This window comes from Leguminivora glycinivorella, chromosome 15 (genome assembly GCF_023078275.1).
Source record: "Leguminivora glycinivorella isolate SPB_JAAS2020 chromosome 15, LegGlyc_1.1, whole genome shotgun sequence".
Taxonomy (NCBI): Eukaryota; Metazoa; Arthropoda; class Insecta; order Lepidoptera; family Tortricidae; genus Leguminivora; species Leguminivora glycinivorella.
The window spans coordinates 1,494,335-1,520,233 of NC_062985.1; the positions used below are offsets into that span (position 1 = coordinate 1,494,335).

Consider the following 25,899-nt stretch of genomic DNA (forward strand, 5'->3'; position numbering starts at 1 on the left):
AACTATATGCGATTGTGGAAATAGTTGTAAAGTACATTTTTCAAGAGCACAGTCATAGATATGTGTACATTTCTTTACCGTAACTCGTTGCAATAAGCTGAAAATATTCAATTTATTAACTCGACTGTACCATGGGAAACTTCTAAAAATGATTACAAACATTAAAGTTGCCATGTTAGACCATTCTGGTAAAATTTTAAGTAGTTTTGTTCATGTCATTCGCTTTTAAAACATGTGGTACGTATGTTTCACGTTAAATGTTGTAGCAGCAGTTCTTGGACATCCTTCTTAGAACCCAGATATCACGGGGCGCGCTGGTGTATGGCCGTGGGTTTGATGTCTAGGATGGGTATCTTGCCGTTGGAAGCAATGCCGTTCGCTTCTGTCACGATGAACGACATTGGATTGCATTCATTCAAAATTATACCAACATTACCACCTACGACAAATCTTGGGATTAGTTGTAAAAGCGGACCCCATGAACCGTGGCGAATGCCGGGATATCGCAAGGATGATATTATCATCTGACAGTTTGGCCATGTCCTTTTAAAAAAACATTGGGCCTTGGGAGGATATTACATACACATTGTTTTTGTAAAGAAAAAAAAACGGAAAGCGTAAAATCGATACGTATATTTTCAGTCTTAATTCTTATTGACTTTCATGGAATATTCTCGAAAATGTAAGTTTCCAAGAGAAAAATCTCCATCTAAGAACTTTTGACACATTTATATTAAGCAAAAGTTTCTCAGCTAATAAGTTTCACTTCAAATGCTGGAGCAGTTCTTCTACGTCCTTCTTGGAGCCGAGATAGCACGGGGCGCGCTGGTGTATGGCCGTGGGTTTGATGTCCAGGATGGGGATCTTGCCGTTGGAGGCGATGCCGCCCGCTTCTGTCACGATGAACGACATCGGATTGCATTCGTAAAGGAGACGGAGCTGTAAGTAAAGATACTAGTTTAAGTGGTATTCAGTAGACTGCGGGTCATTTTTGGAAGAGATTAAATCAAGACCTGGGGGGCGATTTTTGAATCTCGCATACGGGATTTTGTCACTAAAATACCGGTTGAAAACGGTGAGTTGCTTATTATTTTCAGTGACAATTTTCTGAATTCGAACGCGTGAGACTCAAAAATCGGCCCCCTGGCAGGCAAGTATGGTCGCACGATAAATGATAAAACATCTGGCCGTCCCTATCGCACTATTTGTAAGTGCTTGCCTGCCAGGACAAGTGGTATACTGGAAGAGAGGCCTGGGTGCGTAGCCGAATGGCACAAACGCTCACGAAACGCTCACGAAACGAAACGCTAGTAGATATCTATCCCTATCGCTCTTGCGTATTGGCGCGACAGAGCCGGACTACGTTTCGTTTTCGTTTGGCGTCGGAGAAATGCCATTCGGCTACGGGGCCTGTATTCAGCAGTGGGAGATATTATAATATAGCTTTTTTAACACGCTTTTATTAGGTCGTCGTGTATGTAACTATGTATGTAATGGAATCTGCGGAGGCTAATTTAACCATCTTCCAGGAGTCGTAGCGTAATGAAAATTGGCAGCTATATGTAGTTCCGATGACAATACAATAATATGGTACTGTTGAGCTGATCTGATGATGGAGTCGGAAGATATGAACTGGAACTACATGATGGAACCTCGTATCATAGCCGTTTTTGGGTTTCTTAGAAAAGTCTTGTAATGAACTTTGACTACGATTAGGTTTCAAGGTCTGATGATGAAGCCGAAAGATATGAACTGGAACTACATGATGGAACATCGTATCATAGCTGTTTTTGGGCTTCTTAGAAAAGTCTTGTAATGAACTTTGACTACGATTAGAATTCAAGGTCTGATGATGGAGCCGGAAGATATGAACTGGAACTACATGATGGAACATCGTATCATAGCTGTTTTTGGGCTTCTTAGAAAAGTCTTGTAATGAACTATGACTACGATTAGGTTTCAAGGCCTGATGATGGTGCCGGAAGATAAGAACAGAAAAAGGGGGGGGGGGGCTCGAGGGGGGAAGCATGAAAGAAAGATCAACGTAGTATTTAAAATAAGTTGGGTTAGCGTATTCTTGTGACCTTTCAGAGCAAACAAAGGGGGGCTCGGGGGCGAAGCCCCCGCATAAAAGAAAGATCAACGTTGTATTTAAAATAAGTTTGGTTAAGGTTTTCTTGTGATCCTTAAGAGTAAAGAAAAGGGGGGCTAGGGGGCGAAGCCCCCGCCGTATGAAAGAAAGATCAACGTAGTATTTAGAATAAGTTGGGTTAGCGTTTTCTTGTGACCTTTAAGAGCAAACAAAGGGGGGCTCGGGGGGCGAAGCCCCCGCATGAAAGAAAGATCAACGTAGTATTTAAGATAAGTTGGGTTAGCGTTTTCTTGTGACATTTAAGAGCAAACAAAGGGGGGCTCGGGGGGCGAAGCCCCCCGCATGAAAGAAAGATCAACGTAGTATTTATAATAAGTTGGGTTAGCGTTTTCTTGTGACCTTTAAGAGCAAACAAAGGGGGGCTCGGGGGGCGAAGCCCCCCGCATGAAAGAAAGATCAACGTAGTAGTTAAGATAAGTTGGGTTAGCGTTTTCTTGTGACCTTTAAGAGCAAACAAAGGGGGGCTCGTGGGGCGAAGCCCCCCGCATGAAAGAAAGATCAACGTTGTATTTAGAATAAGTTGGGTTAGCGTTTTCTTGTGACCTTTAAGAGCAAACAAAGGGGGGCTCGGGGGGCGAAGCCCCCCGCATGAAAGAAAGATCAACGTAGTATTTAAGATAAGTTGGGTTAGCGTTTTCTTGTGACATTTAAGAGCAAACAAATGGGGGCTCGGGGGGCGAAGCCCCCCGCATGAAAGAAAGATCAACGTAGTATTTAAGATAAGTTGGGTTAGCGTTTTCTTGTGACATTTAAGAGCAAACAAAGGGGGGCTCGGGGGGCGAAGCCCCCCGCATGAAAGAAAGATCAACGTTGTATTTAAAATAAGTTGGTTTAGGGTTTTCTTGTGATCCTTAAGAGTAAAGAAAAGGGGGGCTCGGGGGGCGAAGCCCCCGCATGAAAGGAAGATCAACGTAGTATTTAAGATAAGTTAGGTTAGCGTTTTCTTGTGACATTTAAGAGCAAACAAATGGGGGCTCGGGGGGCGAAGCCCCCCGCATGAAAGAAAGATCAACGTAGTATTTAAGATAAGTTGGGTTAGCGTTTTCTTGTGACATTTAAGAGCAAACAAAGGGGGGCTCGGGGGGCGAAGCCCCCGCATGAAAGAAAGATCAACGTTGTATTTAAAATAAGTTGGTTTAGGGTTTTCTTGTGATCCTTAAGAGTAAAGAAAAGGGGGGCTCGGGGGGCGAAGCCCCCGCATAAAAGAAAGATTAACGTAGTATTTAAAATAAGTTGGGTTAGCGTTTTCTTGTGACCTTTCAGAGCAAACAAAGGGGCTCTCGGGGGGCAAAGCCCCCTGCATAAAAGAAAGATCAACGTTGTATTTAAAATAAGTTGGGTAATGGTTTTCCTGTGACCCTTAAGTGCAAATAAAGGGGGGCTCGGCAAAAAAGAAATACTTAAATTTTGTTTGAATTAGTTGAAATGTGACAATATTTTCTAATCGAGTCAAACAAAATCCCACTAGCTGAGAGCTTCAAAACAATGTATGGCGAAAGTATGTCTCTGTAATGTCTTCAAAAAGTCCGCGATGGCACATGTCTATATTGTCTATCTTTTACGGATAACTTACTAGGTATAAACATTTTTATGATAATACCGTAATAAGAAGGTAGCCGCTAGTTATTATTAAGTAGCAATTAGCAATAAGTACACGTTAAGCCACAAATGGCATGTAAAATCCGCCTACTTGAAATAATTTTATGTATAAATGTTAAAAGGTATTTATTTCATTATTAATGACTAAAAAGTATAAAATAAATTAATAGTTTAAAAAACACTATAAAACACGCTTTTATAAATGCACGTAAAAGCCAAAAATAAATTATGGATCGTTCAAGTTGTCTCTATTTGTGAGCTGAAGTTTAAAAACTATGTGCTTTTAATTATAATATTTGATTGTAAAAGCGTGGGGCGCTGGAACAGGAAAGACTTTCTTGTAAACAAATACTAATTCGAACTTCCTGGCGAATGAAGTTGCATAAGAACATAACGTTTACATATGCCGCCTAAGGGTTATCAAAGAGAACCAAAGATATCTCGTCCACGAACAAGAACTCTGCATCCTGTCACTGTAGACACTTTCCCCTTTTGTACTTTGATTACCGGAAAAAAGCGGCGTTCTAAGTGTCGGTGACTGTCGACTCTCCTCGCTACTAGCGCATATTTTGTCTGAGTTCGACAAACTGGTACCCACTTTGAACACTGACTTTTAATTGATTTGACTGTTTAATGTAGAACCTAGTCATGCTGCAACTCCAGTTAGCGCGTCAATCTGTGTAACCTCCTTCCCGTAACATAGCATAATTTGATTTATCAGCAAGTTATACTTATATATGCTGTGGTTATACAAAAAGTCTTTTCTGTTCCAGCGCCCCACGCTTTTACAATCAAATATTATAATTAAAAGCACATAGTTTTTAAACTTCAGCTCACAAATAGAGACAACTTGAACGATCCATAATTTATTTTTGGCTTTTACGTGCATTTATAAAAGCGTGTTTTATAGTGTTTTTTAAACTATTAATTTATTTTTCAACTAAGTAGGTACATGGTCATGCAATAATTGATTTATGATTTAATGATGATGTTGTGAGTTAAATTGAGACAAAAGTTGGTACATTACCAAAACGCCGTTTTAAGTTCTAAAAAAAATATATCCTGACTAGCATTTGCCCGCGGCTTCGCTCGCATTAGAAAGAGACAAAAGTAGCCTATGTCACTCTCCATCTCTTCAACTATGTCCACTTAAAAAATCACGACAATTCGTCGCTCCGTTTTGCCGTGAAGGAGGGACAAACAAACAGACACACACACTTTCCCATTTATAATATTAGTATAGATTAGTATAGATAAATGCGAGTATGTATTAGCAGTGAAACAAGGTTAGGGTGAACAATTATATATTTACAATATATTATTATTTATTCAAGAGTGAACAGGCATCTTCTGGGCGAGCTCACTCCATCGTAGGCCACTTCTTTGCCTTTGGCTAGTCTGTGGTCAAGAGTAAGCCCATTTATAATTAAAAAAAAAAAAAAAAACATTTTTTTTTTTATTACCAGCAATTATATATTTTAGTCTTCGAAGGCTGCAAAAAGTGATATTACAAATCAGATCATGGATGCATATTGCATAGTTAATTTGTTAGTACAGATGTGGTGCGAAAAGATTTTCCTTCGTTTGCGGAAACCTACGAACGTGTCATGCTATTTCAGTCAGTCTCATGACAAGACGTACTGTCTGACTAAACTAGCATGACAAATACGAACGTTTCTGTAAAAACACGAAGAATCAACAATTGTTCAAATTAACTTGTGGTAATGTAGTTATACCTAGTTTAAAATCAAATAACGTGCGCCTTATCTGATCACGGAAGTACTTTGTTTATATTAGTCTGCGTCTTATCATCTAACAAGATCGATAGTCACAATGATAGATAAAACTATCATGTCAATAGATGATCTAATGTTTCCATTTTGTTATTGTGTCTGTCACCGTGACTGATTCCTATGAAGCGACTGATACTTAGGAGCGGTTTAAAGGTGACCAGGATAATTCCATGGCTAACGGCCCGGCCACGACATTGGTCTAAGCGCGACAGCGGTGAGTGGCGGCTATACATTGGAGCGAGACACAGCGATAGGACTTTTCATTCGCACATATGGCTGCCGCTCACCGCTGTCGCGCTAAGACCAATGTCGTGGCCGGGCCATAAAACCTGATATCGGCTCAGGAGTACTTTTTTTTTTATTCTGTTTCTGTTTGGTGAATAGGAGCACCGGATATCTCTGCTGGGGCTTCTTTACAACTAACTGCAATTTTGCGGCATAACCCTGCTTCGTCAGTGACAAAGACGGAAAGACGATGACCACAACAATGAAGAAGTTACCCTTCCATTGGGAGCGGACTTGGTGGCAGGATACATGAAAATGCCTGCATAGTTGATGCTGCTAAGCATTTCTTTTTTTTGCCATTTTTTAATTTTTATTGTTTTAGGGAATTTTAGGTCAATTGTACTCAGAATCACGAGTACTTTCAATCTAATTTCAATTGAATCAATCAGGAGACAGAAAGTGTCCCAGAATTTCCATACATTTTTGTTACTTTCCTCTTTTGTTACCCCATACAACATGTATGGAAAATGGTAACAAAATAAGAAAAATCGTATGGGATAATTTGTTTTATTACTAGGATTGAAAAAGCTAGTAATTTTGAGTAGAAATAGCATATTATTTTTTTCAAAAATATCACATTTCATAAAAGTGGCAAAAAGAAATTATCTGCTATGGACATCAGCCACCAAGGGACCGTCTTCTTTAAACCTTGCTCCCATTCGTCAGCATGTCTTACTATGTTTGAGTAACAGAGACGGAAACATGAGTACCTTTCCATTGGGAGCGGACTTGGTGGCAGGATACATGAAGATGCCTCCATACTTGATGATGTGATGGACGTCAGCCACCATGGAACCGTCTTCTTTAAACCTTGCTCCCATTCGTCAGCATGTCTTACTATGTTTGAGTAACAGAGACGGAAACATGAGTACCTTTCCATTGGGAGCGGACTTGGTGGCAGGATACATGAAGATGCCTCCATACTTGATGATGTGATGGACATCAGCCACCATGGAACCGTCTTCTTTAAACCTTGCTCCCATTCGTCAGCATGTCTTACTATGTTTGAGTAACAGAGACGGAAACATGAGTACCTTTCCATTGGGAGCGGACTTGGTGGCAGGATACATGAAGATGCCTCCATACTTGATGATGCGGTGCACGTCAGCCACCATGGAACCGTCTTCTTTAAACCTTGCTCCCATTCGTCAGCATGTCTTACTAATCTTACTATGTTTGAGTAACAGAGACGGAAACATGAGTACCTTTCCATTGGGAGCGGACTTGGTGGCAGGATACATGAAGATGCCTCCATACTTGATGATGCGGTGCACGTCAGCCACCATGGAACCGTCTTCTTTAAACCTTGCTCCCATTCGTCAGCATGTCTTACTATGTGGGAGTGACAAAGACGGAAACATGAGTACCTTTCCATTGGGAGCGGACTTGGTGGCAGGATACATGAAGATGCCGCCATACTTGATGGTGCGGTGCACGTCAGCCACCATGGAGCCGACGTAGCGCGCGCCGTATGCCTTCCCGCTGCTCGGGTTCTTCTTCTCTTCTACGTACTTCTTTAGGCCTGGCTCCCATTCCGCGGCGTAACCTGAAAAGTGTGGATATTTTTTAAGTAAGTCCTTGGACGAGATTTTTCAAGACAGTAGATAATAATGTCATGGTGGAAAGTGACAAATCAGCTCAAATCAACTGGATAAGGATGTGACACCAAGAAATGTTGGGTACGAGAGATAACAAGTGATCCAGTGCTCGTGAAAACTCACTGACTTTCGTAATTTTGCGCCAACTTGGTGCTCTTAAACAGCAGCTGAAAATTTTGCTGGTGACTTTAGAATAGAATAGAATAGAAAAACGTTTATTGCAGAAACCATCATGCATCATGCATGCTTTAGCATGGACGGTCGTTCATTGACGGCCCTTCTCTGGGAACTCCATGCCAGAATCAGTCAGAATGAATTCATTCACCAATTTTGGGATCGTACATGAAACTTTGTCCTACTTTGTCAGCACCAAGAGATAGGACCATCAAGGCAACCGACCCGTAAGAAGGCTAAGGCACTAAAGACTGAAGGGACTTACCTTCATTTAAAGAATATATATTCCCCTTCTCCGGAATCTTCATATTAGGATCAGTCAGGATGAACTCCCCAATGCTAGGATCGTACATGAAGCCATGTGCTCCTCTGCCAGTACCAAGAGATAGCACCATCATGGTAGCAGAGCCGTATAAAGCATAGCCTGCCGCCACGAGCTCTCTGCCGGGGCGAAGGGCGTCGGACACTGATGGCTCGCCGTCTGATTGTTTCCTGAAATAACGAAGAATCAACATTATGAGATCTCATACATGCTGATGGTGGGGCTTCGTGAACCAGAAGCCTCTAGAATCCTCAGTCAGAGTTTTCTCTTAGAATTGGCAGGTCAGACGGCAGACGCTTTAAAAAAAATGTTACGTGACATAAAACGAAACCAAAGAGATGGACGGAATAATAGTAGATACCATAGGACACCCTGGTGGCGGTAAGAGCGTGCGACTTTCGATCCGGAGGTCGCGGGTTCGAACTTCGAACCCCGGCTCGTACCAGTGAGTTTTTCATGTGCGAAATGTCATTTGATATTTGCCAGTTGCTTTTCGGTGAAGGCCTAGTTACCCTTCGGGTTAGAAGGTCAGATGGCAGTCGCTTTCGTAAAACTAGTGCCTACGCCAAATCTTGGGATTAGTTGTCAAAGCGGACCCCCAGCTCCCATGAGCCGTGGCAGATGTCGGGATAACGCAAGGAGGATGATGATGACCATAGGAAGCCCTAAGACAGGGATCACCACTTAAATCCGGGTGTTTATGACCATCGCGGTCCGTTCTGAACGGCAGCACAACAAAACGCGGGCTGCTTTGGATAGGTCGGCGTTTTGGATCCAGACCGCCATCTTTCATTTGGTGACCCTGGTGGTATGGAAATAAGCCTGTATAGAGGTATTCCCGATGAACTACAGTATGGGGTTCTTCAAAAAAGGAGTGTACAAGTTTTTAATGGGTCGGCAACGCGCATGTGACACCCCTTGAGTTGCAGGCGTCCGTAGGTTACGGTGACCGCTTTCCATCAGGTGGACCGTATACCTGTTTGCCACCGACGTGGTATAAAAAAAAAATGAGTTGGTGACTTACTTGTAAATGGCAAAGATAGAACCGACGGACACCAAACAGTCGATGTTGGACGACCCGTCCAGAGGATCGAAGCACACGATGTATTTCCCGTGACGCTCTGTTTCCACCTGTACACATAAACCAGAGATTTCTGGATTAAACAAGATCTTGTAAGGATCCGCAGAAGGTTGTGTTGGAAATGCTGAAATCATTAATGCAAGAAGCGCTTTCAATCGGTGGTCGGCTGGTCGCGTAACTTGTGCACGAAATATGGATCGATATTTACGTCTCTTTTCGTAAATGCATTCACACATTCGGACCTTATGTTCTCATAAGCCGTGGCAAAATCCATACTAATATTATAAATGGGAAAGTATGTGTGTTTGTCAGTCTTTCACGGCAAAACGGAGCGAAGAGTTAACGTGATTTTTTAAGTGGAGATAGTTTAAGAGATGGGGAGTGACATAGGCTACTTTTTGGCTCTTTCTGACCCCCCACTTCTCTAAAATAGGGGGTGAAAGATTGTATGGAGCATTCCACAATTTTCGAATTTAACGCAAGCGAAGCCGCGAGCAAATGCTAGTATCGGCATAAAGCAAAGAAGACATCCAACGGTCTCCATCCTTACTTGGTGGATATTCCACAAATCCGCACGAAGCGCTTTGCTTCTCCTTTTCTTATGCGCACTGCCAAGGAGTGGAATTCCTTGCCGATGGCTATATTTCCGAGCTCATATAACCCGGCAACCTTCAAATCAAGAGTGAGCAGGCATCTTCTGGGCGAGCTCACTCCATCGTAGGCCACGTCTTTGCCTTTGGCTAGTCTGTGGTCAAGAGTACCTAGGCCCATTTATAATTAAAAAAAAAGAAGAAAATTAAAGTTTGATGATGTTCAGAGCGACGTACCTGGATAACGGTGTCGTTCTCCTCGGACACCAGAAGACAGGTGGTGAAGGAAGACTTGAGCATGTTGATGAACAGGTCATTGGACAGCACGTCCAGCTTCTTGACCTGCTCGCCTTGCACGTTCGTGTCTCCAGAGATGCCATGCCTGGGAACAATCACAAATGTATCACCAGTGCACTGGTGGGTTCAGTGGGTTCAGTCTCTTTAATTATCCGGTGAGTTCCATCTTACGCTCTGTCTTGACTTTTCATCAGGTGTCGTGACTAGGGTTAATCGCCACAGTTAATTCGTAATAGAAAAAAGTATCGAGTACCTACGTCGCTTCGCAGACACTAAACAGAAACTAAGAGCTTCTCCCTGTTCTATCGTAAGAGGAGTGTGCGTATGTACAAACAGCTAAAAGCGAGACCAAAGAGAGATAGACGGTGTTCATCGTGCAACTGCCTATTCAGTCAATTATCGGAGTAATAAATTGTAATAATGAGATAATAGATGAGAAGCGTAGATAGATAATTAAGAACAATTAATTCCTACGTTACGTCTACGTTGGTAACATATGAAATAAGGTACAGCGGGGTAATTTCGACTGGGGCACAGCACAAATGAAAGTGATCGATTTTTTTCCATGTTTTACAATGATTGTATTATTAAATTGAGTGTCCACTGGTTAAATATGGCCCGCGTGTTCAGTGGATACATGTGGAACTCAACTTAATAGTGTAATAATGGAAAAAATAGATCATAATTTTAGAACAAAACGGGACTTAATCGCGTAAACACTTACATTTATATTTGGCCCGACGTTTCGAACATCACATAGCTAGCTGAACATCTGCTACAGTCGGGACCAAACCACTGGATCGAGCTCCATAGTCCCAAAATTCTATCAACGGAACGTCTGTTCTACAGCAGAAAAGTACGTGAAGCGATTGAAATTAGGAAGCATCGAAATTTTAACCAAAATGAGGGACAGGGAATTTCTTCTTCGTGGAATCCAGTGATTAGCAAATGTAAGCGTGAAAAAACACCGAGGGACACACCGGCTGATGTCGTGAGTGTTGTGTGTAGGCAAAGTGACAACCCTAGCGCAAAAGTGAATAATCAAGAACAAGTGCGGGTAGTTCGAGAAACTCGCGCGGCTAGAAGATGTTGATGCAATTCCTCGCCAGTCTACCCGTGACCACGAACATAATGTGATGTTCGAAACGTCGGGCCTAATATAAATGTAAGTGTTTACGCGATTAAGTCCCGTTTTGTTCTAAAATTATGAGTGCAAATCGTGTTAGTCTAAATCAATATAAAAATAGATCATTTATAATTGTCCCCCAGTCGATATTTGCCCCGCTGTACAGTCAGCCAAGAAACTCAAGAAAGTGGTTTACCACTTTTCGACTCTATTTCAAACACATAAGGTCGAAAAGTGATAAACTATTTTTCAGTACAGATGGTGCTTTTTTTACGCACTAGTGCGAGAAGTGGTTCATTACATACCAGGTCGAAACTTCGGAAGCTCATCTGTACTGAAAAACGTCGTTACGATACACGTGCGAAAAGGAAATTCGTAACTCGTGTCGATTTAAAACACTCCCTTCGGTCGTGTTTTAATTTATCGCCACTCGTTTCGAACTTCCTTTTTTACGCACTTGTATCGTAATGTACTATTTTGGCTGACTGTACTTTAATGAATTAATTTCAATGCATAATTAATTGCTTATACAGATACTGCAGTAACGTACGAGTACCTACCTGGAGAATTTGTGCACTCTCTTAAATAAAATGCGAAAACTAAAGTATTTTTTTTATACCACGTAGATAGATAGATAGATAGATAAGAACTTTATTCATTCCTACAACATACATGGTAGATAAACAAAAGATAAAAGGCATGTATCTTAAAATAGAAATTAAAAGCTAATTACTTAGTTACATTTTTAAAAGAATACAAATTTTCAAAACCATGTGTCGTGGCAGAGAACAGGCGCTGGCTCAGCATTATGATGCGGCAAGCCACATCGCTGATATTCTGCCAGGACCTTACAAAGAAAAAGAAGACTTCAACACTTAAGCCTTAATTCCTGAACTTCAATATATGTTCACTATGTGTGTATGTGAAGTTATGTGTAGTTATGTGCCGAGATGTAGCAATATCCTTCTCTGTAGCATTTGTGTATATTTTGATATACATTCTTAATACAAATTTAAAGTAGTATGTTATTTAAATTTGGAGGGAGATTCAGCCTTGAAGTTTTTGAAGGTTTAAGAGGTATATTCGATATTTCATTTTAAAATTGGATTTATTTTTTAGTTTACGGATTGGTGGAGGAATGTTGTTCCAACATTTTGATGCACGATAGCGGAAACTCCCTCTAAATGCAGCAAGCTTGTGTTTAGGGATTTGTAACATGGCCGCTCGTGACGTTCTAGGTTGGTGATGGTTGTTAGAAAGCCATACAAGTTTATTGAACAAGTGAGACGGCAGTTTCGTCTGAATCGTATCAAAGAGTAAGCATGCGAACATAAGATCTTGACGAGCCATCATTTTTAGAAGATCCGAGTTGTTTAGGTAAGGTGTAACATGTGTCCGGGGAGGAATTTTAAAGCAATACCTAGCGCACGCGTTTTGAACTCTTTGAATGAGACGCTGTGAACGAGCAAAAAGACATGTGCCATAAGCAGTAAGGCCATAATTAAGTTTGGATAAAACTAGGGACTCACAGAGTTTCATTCGAAGTTGTACACTAAGTAGGTCACGGAAATTGTATAAAACTTTTAGATGATACAGACAATTCCGGACAGTTTCCATTACATGGCTTTCAAAACGTAGATTGGTGTCAAAGAGTACTCCCAGATCACGGGCCTCATCGACACGATCAACGGCCACGTCTTTTCATCAGGTGTCGTGACTAGGGTTAATCGCCACAGTTGATTCGTAATAGAAAAAAGTATCGAGTACCTACGTCGCTTCGCAGACACTAAACAGAAACTAAGAGCTTCTCCCTGTTCTATCGTAAGAGGAGTGTGCGTATGTACAAACAGCTAAAAGCGAGACCAAAGAGAGATAGACGGTGTTCATCGTGCAACTGCCTATTCAGTCAATTATCGGAGTAATAAATTGTAATAATGAGATAATAGATGAGAAGCGTAGATAGATAATTAAGAACAATTAATTCCTACGTTACGTCTACGTTGGTAACATATGAAATAAGGTACAGCGGGGTAATTTCGACTGGGGCACAGCACAAATGAAAGTGATCGATTTTTTTTCATGTTTTACAATGATTGTATTATTAAATTGAGTGTCCACTGGTTAAATATGGCACGCGTGTTCAGTGGATACATGTGGAACTCAACTTAATAGTGTAATAATGGAAAAAATAGATCATAATTTTAGAACAAAACGGGACTTAATCGCGTAAACACTTACATTTATATTTGGCCCGACGTTTCGAACATCACATAGCTAGCTGAACATCTGCTACAGTCGGGACCAAACCACTGGATCGAGCTCCATAGTCCCAAAATTCTATCAACGGAACGTCTGTTCTACAGCAGAAAAGTACGTGAAGCGATTGAAATTAGGAAGCATCGAAATTTTAACCAAAATGAGGGACAGGGAATTTCTTCTTCGTGGAATCCAGTGATTAGCAAATGTAAGCGTGAAAAAACACCGAGGGACACACCGGCTGATGTCGTGAGTGTTGTGTGTAGGCAAAGTGACAACCCTAGCGCAAAAGTGAATAATCAAGAACAAGTGCGGGTAGTTCGAGAAACTCGCGCGGCTAGAAGATGTTGATGCAATTCCTCGCCAGTCTACCCGTGACCACGAACATAATGTGATGTTCGAAACGTCGGGCCTAATATAAATGTAAGTGTTTACGCGATTAAGTCCCGTTTTGTTCTAAAATTATGAGTGCAAATCGTGTTAGTCTAAATCAATATAAAAATAGATCATTTATAATTGTCCCCCAGTCGATATTTGCCCCGCTGTACAGTCAGCCAAGAAACTCAAGAAAGTGGTTTACCACTTTTCGACTCTATTTCAAACACATAAGGTCGAAAAGTGATAAACTATTTTTCAGTACAGATGGTGCTTTTTTTACGCACTAGTGCGAGAAGTGGTTCATTACATACCAGGTCGAAACTTCGGAAGCTCATCTGTACTGAAAAACGTCGTTACGATACACGTGCGAAAAGGAAATTCGTAACTCGTGTCGATTTAAAACACTCCCTTCGGTCGTGTTTTAATTTATCGCCACTCGTTTCGAACTTCCTTTTTTACGCACTTGTATCGTAATGTACTATTTTGGCTGACTGTACTTTAATGAATTAATTTCAATGCATAATTAATTGCTTATACAGATACTGCAGTAACGTACGAGTACCTACCTGGAGAATTTGTGCACTCTCTTAAATAAAATGCGAAAACTAAAGTATTTTTTTTATACCACGTAGATAGATAGATAGATAGATAAGAACTTTATTCATTCCTACAACATACATGGTAGATAAACAAAAGATAAAAGGCATGTATCTTAAAATAGAAATTAAAAGCTAATTACTTAGTTACATTTTTAAAAGAATACAAATTTTCAAAACCATGTGTCGTGGCAGAGAACAGGCGCTGGCTCAGCATTATGATGCGGCAAGCCACATCGCTGATATTCTGCCAGGACCTTACAAAGAAAAAGAAGACTTCAACACTTAAGCCTTAATTCCTGAACTTCAATATATGTTCACTATGTGTGTATGTGTGTGTATGTGAAGTTATGTGTAGTTATGTGCCGAGATGTAGCAATATCCTTCTCTGTAGCATTTGTGTATATTTTGATATACATTCTTAATACAAATTTAAAGTAGTATGTTATTTAAATTTGGAGGGAGATTCAGCCTTGAAGTTTTTGAAGGTTTAAGAGGTATATTCGATATTTCATTTTAAAATTGGATTTATTTTTTAGTTTACGGATTGGTGGAGGAATGTTGTTCCAACATTTTGATGCACGATAGCGGAAACTCCCTCTAAATGCAGCAAGCTTGTGTTTAGGGATTTGTAACATGGCCGCTCGTGACGTTCTAGGTTGGTGATGGTTGTTAGAAAGCCATACAAGTTTATTGAACAAGTGAGACGGCAGTTTCGTCTGAATCGTATCAAAGAGTAAGCATGCGAACATAAGATCTTGACGAGCCATCATTTTTAGAAGATCCGAGTTGTTTAGGTAAGGTGTAACATGTGTCCGGGGAGGAATTTTAAAGCAATACCTAGCGCACGCGTTTTGAACTCTTTGAATGAGACGCTGTGAACGAGCAAAAAGACATGTGCCATAAGCAGTAAGGCCATAATTAAGTTTGGATAAAACTAGGGACTCACAGAGTTTCATTCGAAGTTGTACACTAAGTAGGTCACGGAAATTGTATAAAACTTTTAGATGATACAGACAATTCCGGACAGTTTCCATTACATGGCTTTCAAAACGTAGATTGGTGTCAAAGAGTACTCCCAGATCACGGGCCTCATCGACACGATCAACGGCCACGTCATTTATAATGATTTTTGGATGCTTACTAATGATCGTCCTTGTCTGATTTACAGACCCGAGAACCATAAATTTCGATTTCAATGGATTCAAGACTAGACAATTGGTGGTGGACCATTCTGATAATCTTTTTAAATCATCGTTGACCTTATCGACTGCTGTAGAAATTTCATTTGGGTGAAAAGATAGAAAAATCTGCAAATCATCGGCGTAGAGCTGGTATCTGCAATATTTTATACAACTGACGATGTCGCTACTGTACAGGATGAACAGCAGAGGGCCCAAAATAGATCCCTGTGGGACTCCTCTGTGCACCTGGCACGGACTGGACACTAAAGAACAACCGTCTTGTCACGTCGGTGGCAAACAGGTATACGGCCCGCATGATGGAAAGCAGTCACCGCAACCTATGGACGCCTACAACAACAATCTTGATCAGATGTTTGAACTCTCGCACACCAGACGCAACTTTCTTGCAAAGCATATAAATGCTGGTAGGTTGGTAGGTACACAGAATATATAAAAATAATTACTTAGTTATAAATGTTATAAGTATACCCACTCACTTAGTTTAGTCAACTATTATATATTCTGTGATATTATTATGAATTCATAACATAAATAACCCTTACTCCTGAAAAGTTTTCTTAAACACAGATAACTCTCAAGTTTATCAGTTCATTACACTCGTACTTCATTATATAGAGTACCTAATTAACTATCGAAAATGATAACAAAGCGGATGCTGGAGGTGTGTGTCTGTCAACAACATTATTTATTAATAAATAATAGTCCTTCACTAAAATAGGTATTAATATCGTTCACCTTCGACCATTCCCTTTCCACAAAAAAATGTCTAGTCACGGTTTGTCATCAAAACAAGTAGATTTTCCTCTCATAGGTAGGTAAATATTGGTACTAATAATTTCCTCTAATATTTAATATTTGTATTAATAAGTGAAAAATCATACTAACAATTTAGCAATACCGGCTTTCCTGACAGCCGACTGAATGGCCTTGACCGCCGTCTGAATGGAGTTGAGCAGCTGTGTGAGATCCCCCGTGGCCGAAGGTGCCGTCCTCTGCTGTGCAAGCACCCATCGCGTCAACGTCATCGCGTTCACATCGAACGCAGGTCCTTGGTGCGACATTTTTAATAAGTAAAAATTAAAAAGTTTTAAATAACAAATATGGCGTCGATCGCGCTCAGCTGACGCCGCGGTACTGGCGCGGGCGAAGGTTGTTGTACCGGTTGATATCTGTGTAAACAGTTATTTTTGTAGTTATAAGTTTACATCATGCCCTCCTATATGTCCGGCGAAATACATGTGAAATCGTATTTAGCACCATCTAAGTTATTTTCCTAAGTAGTAATAGTAATTCAAGTAAATAAATCAAATAATATTAAAATATAAGTTACTTCCTAAGTATTACATATTTCGTATTTAATTGATCTATTTTATATTACTTACACATATATAAGTTGGCTTAAACGTAACTTATCTAGGCATAGTTAGAACGATATTATTTTCTATTGACTTATACTCGTTGTCATTGCAGGTGTTGGTAGGTAAACTATTTTTCCCCTCACCAGCTCGGAAACACGTGTTTTGTCCTTTAATACCAGCGGGTAAAAACGCATTTTATCCACTAGTGGGTAAAGTAATTTGACCATGAATAAAGTCAAATTAACTGCTTTAAAATTGATGAAAGTAGGTGAATCTAGTAATAAAGATGATTAACCACCTGTGGAACTACTGGAAGCAGTGATAAACGCATTTTTTGCGTTGTAGTTTCCTTGCAATAGTGAGGGGAAAAGTTTTGTGTTACACTCGGGTGCAAAATGTATTTTACTTCTCGTGTGTTAAAAAACTCGCAAGTTCAGGATTCTATTCTCGAACCACTCGCTTCGCTCGTGGTTCAACTATAGAAACCTTTCACTTGCTCGTTTTTCAATTCCACACTCGGCGTTAAAATACAACTTTGCCCCCTTGTATAACAAATAACTATTAATTTTCCCAGCTTTTCATGAATCGTACGAATATAAACGACGACCGACGTCTGATGTAATTTCGCTCTGCTTCTGAAATCAAAACATGTTATTGTTATTCTGGAGTTTGGCAGTTAGATAAGATAACTATTCAATTGTTTAAACACAAAATTGTATTTGACTTATTTAATCACGACTCGTGACATGGCGCGGTGATGTTAACTTATTTACTGTCTGTATTTGATTTCTTGAATTCTACCCTACGAATGATGATCTGTAGGACATAGCGTCACTACTTTAAAAAAATCTCGTATCTCACGCTGTTCCTCAAAGTTAAAACGCAGTAAGTCTATATGCATTCCATACATACTTACTACAATTTTCTTTTCATTGACAGACGAAGATACAAGTTTTTTTTAAAGTAGTGACGATAGGTAACTAGCTAACAAAACAGTAAATACATACAACATACATACAATCACGCCTGTATCCCATAAAGGGGTAGGCAGAACACATGAAACTACTAAAGCTTCAGTGCCACTCTTGGCAAATAAGGGGTTGAAAGAAAACGAAACTGTGACATTGCAGTGACAGGTTGCCAGCCTCTCGCCTACGCCACAATTTAACCCACATGACCCACATCCCATAGTCGCCTTCTACGACACCCACGGGAAGAAAGGGGATGGTGAAATTCTTAACCCGTCACCACACAGGCTACTAAACAACAAAACAGTAAACTTTCAAAATAGGTAATTGCGGAGCAAATGTCTTTTCTCTTCTTCCACTCGTAACGCGCGGGTTTGAGCTAAGATATCCAGCCGATCCAGTGAGTCTCTGAAAAAAGGTTTATTGATGACTTGACTGGGTATCGTCTAGGAAGTCTACCAGCCAGAAATTGACTCGCAGCTAGTCTGTGGCCATTGGCCATGACTAAACTCATTCGGTTTCAATAAACATGATTGGCCCGACCTCAAAAACTTTTAGAGACAGAAGCAAATCTAAAGAGATTGAATTTATTTTTTCCAAATTTCTTGCATCGCACACACGGTGCACGTCAGGACCATATTTGGTATTTTTAATAGTTGAATGCTGCTTCAGTGGGTGTGTCATTTATGTTAGGTGGGCTCGGCTCGGCAAGAGCAAAGTCACAAAGTAATCCTTATAAAACCGGAATAACAAGAGGCTTGGCTTTAGTATTAGCTCCTTGTATTTTTAAATAGCTCATATAGCAATGTAATAACTTTTGGTTTAACTTTCTGTAGGCGTTATAATTATAATATGTAACTTTGATTATTGTATAGAGGGGCTATAGATAAATCCTTAATATAAAACACTTCCAAATATTGATACTCACGATTATTGAGCTCAAAATGTAGGTACTTGGCAAGTAACAAACTATTAAAATGGTATGCTAGGCCCATAGCCTACATATTTTCCTTTTTATACAACTGACATGTTTCTTTTCATCTTGGCTGCAGGGGAGCCTGAGGTTGGATTGGCAACTAATAATTCCAAAAGGCTAAAAATTTGAGTAGGCACTATTTCTTATGGAAATGACTGCCATTTGAAATTCTGGATTTTCAACTCTGAGGTTAAAGGTTACTAGGATTAAGTTCGTTTTCTTCATATCGTTAAGATTCATCGTATGGAGTGTAAACCCTTTTCTAGTAATGTAGGTATATACTGAATAAAACATACGGAGACTGCTTGACAATCTTACCTCTTGACATCGCGTATAATTAATTTACAACACATCCCGACAACGAATTATGGGAACGGATTATACGCGATATAGGTAAGTGATCCTATCGCGTTAACTGAAGTCAATATTAATTTTAACTCTTTTTAAGTTTCATTCTTTAATCCTGGAGTGTTAACGAAAGCGGCTGTATCCTTCCTTGACACAGCCTGCCCTCATTTATTTTAACTTTCCTCTGCAACATACAACATAGGATGTATGCCTGATGCATACATGTACCTACCTACTTAACGTGTGTGGCAAATACTACCGTGGAAATAAAACGTCAAAAATAAATAAACAATTGATTTAACCTCGTTTAATCTTACTCTTAACAATAACAATAAGTTGATTAACAATAACGTCAACAATCAGTGCAGGAACCGCTCGGCCATATCAGCCTTCTTATAGTCGTTCTTGCCTCTGAGCACCCAGCCTTGCCCCAAGCTCTTGTGCACGTTGGGGTCCAAGGGCTCATCATGGGCAGACATAAGCTGGATAAGGTACATGCGGCGGGGGCGGTCGGACAGGTTGCGGTAGCTGCCGTGGAGGGTTAGGTAGGAGAAGATGACTACGTCTCCGGCTTCAGCGTGTACTGGGGTGGCTTTCTCGATGGGGTATTTTTTCTGTGGATATACAAAAATTGTGTTAAAATAAGTGGATGTTATACGGCATATTTTTTGCTGTGAAGAAGGAATAAGTTATTGGGGACGAAGGTTTGGTCAGGATGGCCGAGTTTGGAGTTTTTTGGCCTGGCAACACTAGGGAGCTGTTTGTTCTCAAAGTGGGCTTTACAGGCTTTCTGATTAAAAATCATAGCTGGGTTTCGATGTTTACACATTACAGTAAGTAGTTTGCTTTTACAAGCGTACAAGTCGTACAACCATATTATTGCAGGTGACTGGACTCTTCAAGCTAAGTACTTCTTAAAGTGGCAAAGCCAAACTTTAGAATCAGGACACTCAGGACAAAACAGTTGATAATCCAAAAATTACAGGCTTTACGAAATATTAGCGGTCCCCTTCTTAAGAGTGCTATTATCTTATACGTGTTAATAGTTTGAAGATGGAGAGACTGTCACTTTCAGTCATAGAAATATATATGAAGACTATGATGGCGCAATTTCATTAGTCGAGTCGAGTACGAGAGATTCCTGGAACGCGTGCCACAGGGCCCGCATTGGGGGAAACTAAATAGTAATTGTAACTTTCATTGGTTGTTATCTCGCCTGGCGGGGAGTCTCCGTATGCTGCATAACGACCAATCAAATTGCACCACTTTCATCGGTTGTTATCTCGCCTGCGGGGACTCCCCGTATGCTGTATACCGAACGAGTTACCGACTAATGAAATTACGCCATGAAGGAGGTTAATACTTACAGGGTCTACATAATGGTAGCGGTCTCCCTTCTCAAGTGTGCCGACGTCCTCAAGAGGTCCGAGTTTGTGTGAGCCAGGGTAGATGCAGAGACCTCCGTTCTCAGGGTCGGCTTTGTCAATGTGGATGAAGGCGGCTACCATGGAGTGCTTCTTGAACGGGAAGTAGTGGTAGTCCTGTGCAGAAGAGAGAAATTGAAAAACTGTTGCTTGGGCATTCTCATGTACTATCAGCTGCAAAAGTGCATGGCGAATTTATCGTTAAATATTAAATTCATTTATAATTTCTCCATGCAATTTTGCAGCTCACTGTACTTACCTATCAATACTATTAATCGTCTGTTTAGCTACTGTAAGGGTCAAAAGAGGGAACGGTGGCTCGGTAAAAAAACTGCGTGAAAAGTGGATAAGTAATTAAAAATTCCGTTTCTGACAGAAACACTAGGCAATGCTAGTTCATTCATTTGTGAACATTTCTATAGTTCGTAGTCTTTAAAACTTACAGTTGGTACCCTAGTAGTTATACTTTTCTCAATTTCACACACAGCCTGTTAATGTGTAATGAGCCGTAGAATGCCTAATCTTAAAGTTGGCTTTTAAAGGGACGTCATATACCTCTGATCTTATTTTTCTTATAGAAGCTAATTTGTATCTGACATATTATTTGTAACATGTGTATGCTTGTTTATGATTACATTAATTACATAATAAACTCAAATAATTATTTGTATAATAATTTGTCGACAATTAAATAACATCGATCTTGTTATCGTGACCTTTATTACAGGCTGTTTACAATATCATTATCGCGGATGTTTTTCTTAGATACTATGGAAATATATTTACAGTACCAGATTATGGTGATACAGGGTGTCTTAATAAGTTTAATTCTGTCTCATTAAATGATGCATTTAAAGTAAATCTAACGTGTGTCTAAAAAGGCACCAATGTATTTGAATAGGTACCAACTACGTACCTACATATATCAGAAAAGGCACTTTTTGACTACAGTCCTGACATAAGTAAATCATTCTTAGATATCCAGGAATAAGGTAGAGCTTGGTATCAAGATTCAAGATCGTGTGAGGAATGCCGAGATCCGTCGTCGCACCAAGATGCAAGACGTGGCTTTCGTCATTAGTCATTACCGAACTAAAATGGAGTTGGGCGGGATATGTTGCTAAGCATAGTGATGGCAGATGCACTAAAATGTTAACGGGACGGTGGCCGCCTACAGATGTGAGAAGCGCTTGGTATCCGGTGGCTCGTTCGGCGGACGACATCCAGAAATTTGCGGGTCACAAGTAGTCACAACGGGATGAGGCTAGCTCAGAGGCCTCTATACTCAGCAGTGGGCGATAAAGCGCTGATATGATGATGATGATGAAAGTTAGACAGAAGAAAGGGCTTACCTGGTGCATGAGGTAAGGGGCGCCCACTCTGGGAGGTTTGTAGTGAGCCTTAGTGTGGTGGAGCAAGATGTCTTCGGTACCTATGACGCCTTCCAGGGCGTCCAGCAGGTTCTCGTTGTGCAGCGCGTTGGCGAAGATCGAGCTGTGGTACTGCAGGTTGTGGACAGAGTGTACCTGGACCAGACAAAGAACTTAAAATTAGCTTTATTCTATTTTTGATGGTTCTACATCGGGCCCATTTCTCAAAACTGAAAGTTACAAGCGGAAGTCTCTTTCCAACTTGTCATATTAGACATTGACAACCACTTGTAAATTGTAAGTTATAGCTTCGTGAAATGGGCCCCAGTCTGAAAGTGGTACTCTCAAACTCCATTGCACTGATATATTTTTATTAAAGGTATCAGAGCTTAAGGGGCTGACAACACCCAACTGCGCAAAATTGATGTTACTTGCGCAGTTTTTAAAGACAAACTACTTATTAGTTTTAGTAAAACATGTAAATTATATGTTATTATTCATTATATTTCAATGAACATAGCCGTACTCGATACACCATTTAACGAAATCGGCTCGATAGAAAAAAAATTGCAAAGATTGGTCTCGAGTTCGTCATTAAACGGTTCTATGACGTTCAATTATTCACTTAGTTGTCTTTAATTAAAATTACAATAACAAAATTATACATATCTAAAGTGTACGCTAGCGTCAAGGTCATTGGGTGTTGTCAGCGTCTTAACAGGATCTGAATTAACCTGATCAACAATTATTTTGGCTGCACTGGCTCCAGAGCGAAACCTTCGGGTCTCTTCCTTGTCGTGGGTCAAATTTTAATTTTTAATTTTTCTTTCTCCTATTCTAGAGCACAAGCAATAGCCCTTCTTTGATATTTTTCTATCGCCTACATTTTACGACTTTAGCTGTCTTATATGAGCAACTGTGTAGGAAAATTCTTAACTATAGTCTGTCAGACCGAAAAAGAGATGGCGGGACGACTTGAACGCATTTTATCCAAGCTGGCAAAATTACGCACATGACAGGGTTGAGTGGAAGAAGCGAGGGGAGGCCTTTGCCTAGCAGTGGGACACTACAGTAGGCTAACAAAAAAAAAATAGTCTGTCAAACAAGTCTGTCAGTAAATAAGAACAAAGAAAACTATATCCATCCTTTTCTTTAGGGTGTTAGAGAAAAGGATACCTATAGTTTTCTTTGTTCTTATTTACTGATAGACTTGTTTGACAGAGTATATGTTTCTTTGTTAAAAAATTACAGTATTAGTTTTGCTTACAGAATAGTTCTCGCCGCTAGTCGCCTTCTCCATAGCAGATCCGAGCCAAGCCGCCTCCATGCCAGGGTTGTTCTTTAGGTAAAACAGACGGTCGTACTCCTTGGACAAGACTTCCAGCTCCTCTTTGGTGAAGATACCCGACAGCTTGATGTAGCCATTGTCCTTCCAGAACTGGACTTGCTCGGGGGTAAGCTTTACCATTTTGCTGGAAATTAAATTATAAATGTTTAAGTCTACGGGAAATAGTACGATTTCATAATGTAACTTGAAAAGGTATTATTTTATTTTATTTCGTTTGACCACTGTACAAATGTGCCTTAGAATTCGATGGACCAAAGACAATTATATAACTCCGTATAGACAGATAAAGTCTAAGAAAAAAACGTAGGTACCTTCAGTACCATACAGAAAAAGGTACGGTGGCCTAGATGGCATTACACTTTGGGGTACGCTCGGCTAGATGGCGCTAATATTAATATTTGACATTTTAACACATATCAAGCTAAAATATGGTCCCAATTGTCAAAACTGAGGTTCAAAAGTTTTAAGCCTGTGTCAAGAGATGGCAGTCTATGCACTGTGATTACACATTTAACTTCGACAGTAACTTTCTATAATACTCGATCTTCTTTGGTTTGACTCAGTTGCTACGACGGTGACGAGTCTCATGATTGCGGAACTTCCTCGGTCCAAAAAAATAATGATGGCCAAAAAAATTTCGGAAAAATATCCTATTTTTTATACTTTTAAACGTCCGCGACTGACATGCTTTATTAAAGACACACAAAGTTACATTCGAGCAAAAACAAGGGGTTTTTTAGGTAGCATTTAAATTAAGACATAGTATCTACCTACTTAAGTGTTAAACGACATCAACGCGCGCCGCGTTAATACAGTTCATAAATACATAACATGTAAAAGAGAATTATCTATTACAATTTTTATTTTTTATTATTTTAATAAATAATACAAAAAAACTATATAAATAGTTTTCCAAAGAATCTGAAGTAGCGGACCTTTTACTTTAGCAAACTATTAGACGTTTTTTTTTTTTCACTAAAACAAGTTTATTTTGTGTAGGTACCTACGGCCCAAAATATCTTTTTTTAACGCACTGGTTAATTTTTCACAAGAACTTCACAAGAATTTTTTTTTTTTTAATAATGGCGTGTCTTGCACTTGTCACATTTTATATTTTCGCTATTGAACACTTTCAATAAAATTCACAGAAATCGAACTGTATAAAACTAGTACAGCCGAGTTATTACTCTATATATGTAAGACTTTTATCACCTTTGTCAGTTAAGAACGTACATACAGACGAACGAGCAAAGCGAAACTGGACGAATGATCGACTTCATTTTCACATTTTGTCCAGATGTATCCAGATATAATAACACTTTCATTATGTTAATTAGTGATTTACTACACTAATCAAGCAAAATATAATAAATTCTTATGTAATTAAAAAAAAAAATATGAAAAACTCACTACCACTGGCAAGATGACCGATCCCATAAAAAAATAAAAGTTTTTTTTAAATAATGGAATAGAGTAAATACCTGTCTTGTGAATACGACCGTCGGACCAGCGGCGCCCGAATGATGGTCGCTATGGTCCACCATAGTTTTTATGGTGGCATGGCACTTATCTCCGTGTTACCCTTTGACCCGCAGAGATATCGCGAATACGTAATAGCTGGCTCTGCACACAGGGTGTTTGTAAGGGATGCTTCTAGACGTTTTTACTTGTATATGTGCGTAAAAAAATGAGATGCCTGGATTTTTCTATGCTTGACTTAGGTATACATTATCTTAGACTCTATCAAATTATCACGAATTTGTGTTGCTTTCTCCTCTCGATTAAGTATGAAAAGAAAATCTGCGTTTTAGCACAGATTAATAAATTCAATAGTTACCGGTGCGAGGCAGGAAGTTTCTGAGGAAACGCACAGATCAGCCAGCCATCTGCTTACAGTACTTACTTTATAAACTAATTTACTTACTTACTTACTTACTTCACTGGCTCAGCGACCCAAAAAGGATCTTGGCCTCCGACACAAGAGATCGCCACTCTGCCCTATCCTGCGCCACTTCACGCCAGTTGGGTACACCAAGTGCGGACAGGTCTTTCAGGGCTTATTACTAATTTACTTACCTACTTTTAATTGCATAATGCTTACCACATAAACACATATCATTTTGTTAAAACTGTCCAGTCTTGCCTGATCCACAATTTCACACAGTTGCCACGCACACCAAGTTCATATTAAACTGGATTATTTTACAGTCGGATTGTATGTGTTTTGCGATGATGGGGTTCTTATCATGTTATCAGACCATGTTTATGGAAAACTCATGGGTCCTATGACCTATGACGTCTTTAACTACCAATGATATTAACAATTCATGTTGTTTTGCAAACCTATATCTACATTGATTACTGCTGTATACGAAGAAGTACGTATAACAAGTAGTTATTTTTTCGGCTAGTAGCTAATACCTACACTACAATTAGGTAAGTACTAAGTACCTACGTTATTCCGGCATTTGGCAGGGAGCAGGGAAGCCTGGGGTCTGCTTGGCAACTTATCCTAAAACTTGGCGTGCCTAGTAGTCTAGTGTTTTCGATAAGGTGACTATATTAGGTATTACCATCTGATCATCCCATGCAGAGGGTGAGCTAGGCCTTATTGGAATAAGTCCGGGTTCATCGCGCTGTTTTTCTTTACAGAAA

The 25,899-nt window shown here is 39.9% G+C and overlaps 3 protein-coding genes across 3 annotated transcripts in view; all 3 read right to left on the reverse strand.

The window, feature by feature from the left end:
- Positions 1-25,899, reverse strand: part of LOC125233768 (beta-ureidopropionase-like) — a 494,359-nt gene that overhangs the window by 6,565 nt on the left and 461,895 nt on the right. The window lies entirely within an intron of this gene.
- Positions 619-16,590, reverse strand: LOC125233772 (fructose-1,6-bisphosphatase 1). The gene is made up of 6 exons (XM_048139867.1): positions 16,338-16,590; positions 9,832-9,976; positions 8,948-9,054; positions 7,867-8,093; positions 7,197-7,375; positions 619-939 (listed from the first exon to the last, which is right to left on the reverse strand). Exons 1-6 carry the CDS (start codon positions 16,511-16,513, stop codon positions 763-765), a joined length of 1,011 nt encoding a protein of 336 aa, XP_047995824.1. The 5' UTR covers positions 16,514-16,590; the 3' UTR covers positions 619-762.
- Positions 19,395-24,870, reverse strand: LOC125233774 (probable alpha-ketoglutarate-dependent hypophosphite dioxygenase). The gene is made up of 5 exons (XM_048139870.1): positions 24,726-24,870; positions 23,164-23,368; positions 21,879-22,052; positions 20,470-20,643; positions 19,395-19,716 (listed from the first exon to the last, which is right to left on the reverse strand). The coding sequence occupies exons 2-5, from the start codon at positions 23,362-23,364 to the stop codon at positions 19,462-19,464; spliced, it is 804 nt and encodes a 267-aa protein (XP_047995827.1). The 5' UTR covers positions 23,365-23,368; positions 24,726-24,870; the 3' UTR covers positions 19,395-19,461.